Genomic DNA, 8,289 nt, shown 5'->3' with positions numbered 1-8,289 from the left:
CCCCCTCTAATATAAATAAATAGGCAGAGGTTACAATTCTGGGCCCCAAACACCCTGGGATCCTGGACAACAGCCTGATTTGTACCCCATTTTTTGATATCAACCGATACCAGAGCAAGGACTGAAAACAGCATTTATTTCCTTTAACATAAACTGATCCAAATGTGTTATGAGCAGGCCCGTTGACAGAAATTGTAGGGGCCCGGGGCAAGACACTTCACATGGGCCCCTTCTAATATAAATTAATAGGAAGAGGGTAAAACTCTGGCCTCCTTTAAACAAATTTAACATAAACTGATTTAAATGTGTTATGAGAAAGTCTGTCGACAGAAATTGTGGGGACCCGGGGCTAGAAAACTCACACGCCCCCCCCCCCCCCCCCCCCTCTAATATTAATAAATAGGCAGAGGTTCTGGGCCCCTAAGACTCTGGGGCCCTGGGCAACAGTCCAATTTATCCACCCCGTCGACTCCTCTGCAATGAGACAAAACTAATCCAAATGTGTTATAAGCAGGCCTGTCGACAGAAATTGTGGGGACCCGGGGCAAGAGACTTTACATGGGCCCCCTCTAATATAAATGAATAGAAACCCTGGGGCCCTGGACAACAGCCCAATTTGTCCCCTCCTGTCGACTCCTCTGCTGATTTCACTCGATACCAGAGGAGAGATTAAAAACAGCATTTGTTTTCTTTAAACAAATTTAAAATAAGACAAAACTGATTCAAATGTGTTATGAGCAGGCCCGTTCACAGAAATTGTAGGGGCCCGGGGCAAGACACTTCACATGGGCCTCCAACTAATATTAATAAATAGGCAGAGGTTGCAATTCTGGGCCCCAAACACCCTGGAGCGCTGGACAGTTCGTCGACTTCTCTGCCGATATCAAACGATACCAGAGCAGAAATTGAAAACAGCATTTATTTCCTTTAACATTTTTTTTTACATAAACTGATCCAAATGTGTTATGAGCAGGCATGTCGACAGAAATTGTGGGGGCCCGGGGCAAGAAGATGCACATGGGCCCCCGAACTAATATTAATAAATAGGAAGACGCTCCAATTCTGGACCCCAAACACCCTGGGGTCCTGGACAACAGCCGAGTTTATCCCCCATTTTTGACTCATTTGTTACGAGCAGGCCCGTCGACAGAAATTGTGGGGGCCTGGGACAAGACACCTCACATGGGCCCCCTCTTAAATAAATGAATAGGAAAAGGGTAAAATTCTGGAAAACAGACCCCCCCTGATTATTAGCTGTGATTTATTTATACAACCACAGAACAACTTTGGATAAATAAAAGTCCAAACATTATGAGTTCTTCCAGGTGACTAAATTGTCCAACCAGGATATCGACTGAACCGATATTTATAATCCGATATCTGATCCAGCATTTTTTTTTCCAGTATCGTATCGGTGCATCGCCGTCTAACTTATCTGCAAACTTACTACTTCAGCCATTTCAACGTAGGTGCGCCCCTGGTTCCAAACGAAACGACAATTCACTGTACAACAATCCCCCAGGTTACACAACAGAAATGACACAAAATTAAAACAGGACACACACGAGAATTATTGCAACAATCTCTAAAATAAAACACAACATGTACTACAGCCATGTTCAAAATAATTCAAGATAATATTAAGTTAAAATAAGCAATAAGTAATATGGCGTAACATGAAAAAGGGTAAAGGGGAGTCACCAGCAGTTCTGATGTGCCTAAAATAAGTGTATCATTGGCTACGAGGGAATGAAATATAAAAGCAGCACACAAAGCCCTATTCTAAGACTTCAGGTAAATAGGCTGGCGTGGCTATGTCTGTGGTCTACCTGGTTCAGAAGACAAATGGACAGTTATGTTAAACCAGATGCCCTGCCAGGTGTAAGCTACGTGATCCCTTTTGTGTCCTGGAATTCTCTACGTAATATAAAAATTCGGCGATATTTATGTAAGAAGTGTGCATTTTTTTTAGGTTAAAGGTCCGATATTACGCAAAATTTATTCATGTGAGATGTTAGAATGAGGTTACCGCCTCAAAAACAAACCTGGAGTTGTGTTTTTTGAGCGTTTATTGAGCGTTAATAGTCTCCATAGCCCAAAACGCTCTGAAGTTCTAGTTTTCAGTAGAAGTTGGCAATTCCAAGGCTGGAATTAACCAAATTATTCTAGTCAAGGTGAGTTTAGCACTTCCTGTATTACAAAATTACATCAGTGCTTTCCGTTTGAGACAATAACTCACCCTAAATTTGCAGCGTTTTTGTGTTAAACATGTGAATGATCCAAAAAACTTGGTTCATTCGGCTGAAGTCCGGCTTTTCCTGAGGCTGTCGGTCTTTTAAACGTTGCACAATGACTTGTCTTGCCACAGGTTCGACTTTTGTCTGCTGGAACTGCTAAATGCTCTTGACGTACTTTTTAATATTGCTTATTTATTATCGTTTTTATCTCTCTTTATCACTTTTTTCGTTCTGTCATGTGTTTCTCTCGCTTGAATGACAAATGACATTTAAGAAACACATTAACACATTTTAACTTAGTGAGTTTTAGACCGGTAAGATCCTTCATGACTCAAATGTTTTTACACTCCATGATTCTGTCTCATATAGAGTGTTGCAGAAGCACTTGGTCACTTGGTGCTGGCACAAAACTCAAACCAGTCGAATCACTTAAAAAAAAAAAAAAAGCCTTAAAAATACTGGATAAGAAACTACTCTAATTTTGCCACTGGACTGTTTTAGATAAGTACAATTTGCTTCATTTTAATAATTTTGTTGATTATGAATATGGATGTTTTATATATAAAGTTTTGTATGGACTTGCCCCTCCTCCGTTACAGGATTTTATTAAAGTAAAAATGGCAGTGGGATGGGAACTAGGGCCACAGCTTGAGGGAAACTGTGAGGTCCCACACAGATGCACCACATTCGGACAAATTGCGTCTCAGTCAGAGGCACTAAGTTTTCTCCCTTTATCAATAAGAGACACTTTCAAATCTCACTTGAAACAGCGGCTGAAGGAAAACCAGACTTGTGGGCACTTAGTTTAGAACTGTCACTTGTTTTGCTGTTTTTTTCTGCTAAATTTGTTGCGTTACCTGCCGAGGGACTACAGATGGAAATGAACATTCTTGCTGTAATCTGGCATATTTACACCGCAGTGTTGTAGATGTTCATTAATATGCACTGTCCCTCGAACCTTGAACCTTCAAAACACAACTCCAGGTATGTTTTTGTGACGCGGAAACAACATTATACCATTATAGATCAGAAAACAGCGTAATCCGGAGCCTTTAAGGTAGGAGATTCTACCACCAACCTCAGTGTTTCTATCAACCTGCTCAGTGCCAACTTGCTACCATTTTAGTCACCATTTAAGATAGAGAAAACTCCGCTCCGACCTCCGCAGTCCCTACCCAAACTGACTCTCTCAACCGGTCCCTTCTCTCACAGTGCCTACGCGGTATCTTTCTCAAACAACCCTTGCGCCTGTCAGCCTTTTATTTTGATTGATGAGTTTTCGTTGCAGCCTGGCTATAGCTCGCGCAGCTACGCCACTTTCCGTCCGGCCTGTAGACTGTATATATAAATCGACTCTGGCTCCGATCGACTTTATATTAAAAAAACGTCACCTCGCTCTGAAACGGCAGCTGTGAAAATGGTCATTTTGGTCTTGAAATGTTTGGAATAACCCTCTCGATGTGATCCTTGGGTTTTTACTTCACTATTTTGTTCACAGCCTGCCTTCGATGAGCTTCATTTGACTGGAGCCGAACACTTTCTTCGTCCGATTCTTTATACAGCCTATGGTCCGACCCTTTCTTCTTGGACTAGCTCTCGTTGTAACCCCTACGCAATCTCTACAGTGTCTCCAACATTTGTTATTTCTGCACAAATTTCTTCTCTTTTTTTTGTTTTTTTGTAGGTTTTTTTTTTTTTTTTTACAATTCACGTGCCCCAGCTACAGTGCACAGTTACGTATTTACATCGACTTCATCTACGACTTTGGTAAGAACGCCGGGCGAGTTTTAAACATGCACACTTTCACTTTCACGTCGCGTCGGTTTGAGGACAGAAGAGGGACAGAAAAGGTCGAGCCTACACCTGGAAGAGAGCTACAAAAGCCCCCAGACACGTCAAAACCAAACCGAAAGGAATCACATCTCACTAAGTATAGCTGTGGTCTCGATTGGACGATGCCAACGAAGACGAGTAAACTGTATGGTAGTATCTGTAAGGCACTACGAGGAAAAATGGTCCAGACCTAACTGCTGATAGGAGTTCTATAGAGGAGGTTGGATACACGCATGGCTGACGTTAGCACACACAGACAATCACATTTTGTACATGCCTATGTTATTAGAACCACTTTGTGCGATCACATTGAAAAATCAGGGACAAATAAGTGTAATAAGTTGGTTCGAGATTAAAACAAACTCTGTGCAGACTGCTACATTCTAAAAACGGGGCCCAGCTAAGACACCTATAGGACTAAAACTCAAGAATTATAAAGGTGGAACATAATGATTTCATATGTATAAATACACTACAAAGTTCGTTGTCTTGGTTGGTTTCGTATTCCCAGAAGCCTCCTCAGATGGAGAAGGTGGTGCAGTGGAAGTTGGCTTTCTTCTGTTGCTCCTCCCCCACACCGTTTTTTGATTCGGGAATATTAAGACAGTTCAAGGCCATTGATATTTTTTTCTTTGTAGAGCAGCAGGTTTCCGTATTTCACCTTGTCCCCAAAATCACGTTAAAATTCCAAGCTTCCAGTAAGTAACCCCTGTTCAAAAGTCCCGAATTCAAGAGGGGAGGGAAAATAATAAAAGATGAACAAACCAGAAACGCTCCACTGTCCTCCAAAAAGGCCTGTTCTTTTTTTTTTTCCAGATTTCCCTGTTTAAAAATTTCCATTCTCATAAAGCAAAGGTGTGACAAAGCAAGAAACAATCACTGGCCCTTTCTAAAATCGCGAAAATGAAAACAAAAAACCAAAACAAAACAAGGTTACCCCTCTTAAATCCTTCTCCGTCTTTTCCTTCAGTAGAGGCTGTGAATCTTTTTGCTGTTTATCTTTGTAGTCATATCTTCAAGTTACCGTACAGTCTCTAGAGGATTTGCGTTTTCCTCCGTCTCTGTTCAAGTCTGAGGTGGAAACAGGGGTCCATGGCAGCACTCCGATCCAGATTTCCAGTGATTTCGCTCGTATACGCTGTGCTCCAAATCACACCGACTAAAGACATCATAATCAGACTGTAGTTACCAAATTTACCAGAAGCAATATTTCCACCAAACTGTACAATTCTCTCATGTTTGTGATTGTTCTGAAATTCAAAAAACACTTGCATAAGTAGTGGTTCATGTAAAAATGCTTTTGTTATCCATACAGGGGCGTAGCAAGAAATTCTTGGGCCTGGGTACAAAATATCTTGGGGGGCCCGTACGTCATAATTTCAATATGTATCCTGTATTTTAGAGTGATAGATCTGCTTCAAAATTTTTGTGTATTTTATTGTATTTTTTCCACAACTCTGGGCTTCAGCTTTCTCTTTCAAATCTATAAAAGAATGGAGCAGACTACCAACAGATTTAAAGCTATACAAAGACTTAAAAAATAAATATTAGAGATATTTTTTTTAACAAAGAAGTGCCAACATTAAGTGCAAGCAAGTGTTTAAAATAAAATGATAAAATTATATCTGATTAAGAGCGCAGAGGGAGTATAGTGAGAAGGGGATAGAGCTATTTAATGTCATTGTAGTTTTTAATTACTATTTGGATATAGATTGGATTGTTTTATGTTACTTGTGTCTTATGTTTTGTATGTAAGGACCACAGATGGAAATTAGATTTGAGAGTGACACAAAACATCTCTTCAATGTTTCTTTCTAATGGAATTTTGGAAGCTCGGGGCAAGGAGGCTCACGTGGGCCCCCCACTTATATTAATTAATAGGCAGAGGCTCCAATTCTCTGGCCCCTAAAACCCTGGGGACCAAAACTCCCCCTTTGTCTCTGTCGACTCCTCTGCTCCTATACATGGTTCTGGTAAAATAAAATAAACTCCTTCTGCACAAATACACTATTAAATACACTATTAAAATCACTACATTTGAAGCTTTATTAGATCTCAAAATTGGCACGAAATACTTGAAGTACAAAATGGAGTACTTCTTCCACCACTGTTGGATTTAAATAAAGGATTCCCATCTGACATTCTATTGTTTGGCGGAAATAAAGTAAGTGATTCAGCATCCAGCCTGTAGCTATATGTGACCTCAAAATCGTCTCGAAATACTTTAACTTTTCACTCTTCAAGTAAATTTTTAAACAAACTTTTACTTGAGTAGATTTTCCAAGTGATACTTTTGCTTTAACTTGAGTATTTTTTGACGTTGTACTGCTTGGTGGAAATAAAGTAACTGATTCAACCTCCAGCCTGTAGCCAGTGATTCATTTGGAGCACAGTTGCGTTGGTCTCTAGAGGTACGGGTACTGGTTGACCTTGGTGGGGCTCAGCGGGTATCCAGTGTAGACAGTGGAGGCGGGCGAGGCGCTGATGTAAGCCTGATGTGCAAACTGGGCCTGGTACTGGCTGTGGTGAAGCGTGGGCGAGGGCAGCACGCGGTGGTTCATGGACACGGGCACCTGGTGGACGATGCTGGGCGGGTAGGTGCCGTGCTGGTGAACGGCGTGCCTCCCGGACCCCTGCGACGCCACCAGATGGGCGACAGTCCCGGTGGAGCCCAGAGCCGTGGGGCCCGCGTAGGTGTACAGGTGAGGCTGGCTGGACAGGTGCGTGGCGGCCAGGTGCGGGTGGACGTTGGGCGCGTGGGAGGGGCTGTTGTGGTGGAATGAGTAGGGCGGCTGGGGGGCGATGGTGGGGGTGATGTACGCCTGTTGCCGACGGTGACCTCCGTTGCGCTCGGCGACCATGTGCTGCTGCGCCTGGACGAAGAACAGAAGATATAGTGTGAGATGTTTAAAAGGTCCATTAGGGCTGAACGATTTTAAGAAAAAATTAAATTGTGTTTTTTTCTGGCAGATATTGCGTTTTTGATTTCATCCATGTTTTTTTTTCATGAAATTTCAGTGCGCATGAACATTTGCAAACATCACAGAAACTTACATCATACCAGAGTCCTGAACCGACGAATTGATGCTGGACCGTTTGTACACATTTGTTTACGTTTTACAGAAATGAAACTTAAAATCACATGGGTAATTTGCATAAATTATAAGGGCTAAAAAACAGCTCGCTCCTTGTGCGCTGATACGGTTCAGCTTCTGTCGGACTAAAGGACACGACTCAGTGGAATACGAGTGTTCTTTCTCTGTGACCGAGGATGTGCTGCTGATGGTGAGTCTGTTCTGTGCTTCTATCGCGTTGAAGATGGTTCATGATAAACTTTACACAAACACCAGGTGCAAATCCTAACCTCCTAGCGTTGTGGTGGTGAATTACTTCGCGCCTCACAAACCTTGACACGACAACGGCGGCAGTGTGTGTTCGAGTCGACGCAGAACTATACTTCGCCCTTAAAACTGTGCTTTAGGAGCACTGCAAAAAAACGATCGTGATTTTCGGTCCAAAACGATTGCTCAGTCCAATGGTCCATATTACACTATTTTCTGATCTATGTTATGATGTTGTTTCCTCATCAAAAACAGACCTGGAGTTGTGTTTTGTTTCATTCACATGTTTAACACACAAACACACCTGCATATTTAGACTGAGCTCTTCTCTCAAAATAGAAAACACTATGTTCCACCTTGTGATGTCATGTGGTAATACAGGAAGTGCTCCAGTGTGTTTCGAAACTTGCCAAGATTAAAGGTTGTATGGAGGATTTTTTTTTTTTTAGTTTCAAATTGTCAATGAAAGTTTAAAATATCGTTACAGAGACGCAGCAGCCTTGTAATTATGATGACCAAAAAAAAAAAAAAAAAGAATGAAAATCTATCAACTGTGGACGTAGTGAGGCCAGATAAACATCAGCCAATAGAAAACAAGGCTACCTCATTTTCTATTGGCTGTTAGGTTGTCAATCAAACTCCCTAGTGTAACTGACTCGCCGGCGTGCTGGGGATTACGTGGTTTACGCAGCGGTTCTTAGAGGCTTTTTTCAAACTGTCGCTTCCTCGCATTTCGCACAAAGTTTGTCGCGACGGCGGACGAGAATCCACGACCGGTTCGCCGCCAAAGAAAGTCAGTTTTTGAGGTCGCTGAAAGAAGAAGAGAAGTGGAAAAGGAGCAAAGCCAAACTGAGGTGATTCTTGAAGATCTCTTCCAG

General features: G+C 42.0%; 1 protein-coding gene across 1 annotated transcript in view; it reads right to left on the bottom strand.

Moving 5' to 3' along the window:
- Positions 1–408: 408 nt before the first annotated feature.
- hipk2 (homeodomain interacting protein kinase 2) overlaps positions 409–8,289 on the bottom strand; it is a 461,145-nt gene continuing 453,264 nt past the window's right edge. The window contains exon 15 of the mRNA XM_055155980.1: positions 409–6,943. Coding sequence (XP_055011955.1) covers positions 6,476–6,943 — 468 coding nt within the window. The 3' untranslated portion in view covers positions 409–6,475. The remainder of the gene's footprint in view (positions 6,944–8,289) is intronic.

Source organism: Boleophthalmus pectinirostris, unplaced genomic scaffold, assembly GCF_026225935.1.
Source record: "Boleophthalmus pectinirostris isolate CB_2022bp ecotype Guang Dong unplaced genomic scaffold, ASM2622593v1 HiC_scaffold_2, whole genome shotgun sequence".
Taxonomy (NCBI): domain Eukaryota; kingdom Metazoa; phylum Chordata; class Actinopteri; order Gobiiformes; family Gobiidae; genus Boleophthalmus; species Boleophthalmus pectinirostris.
This window is presented reverse-complemented; position numbering and strand designations above follow the sequence as displayed.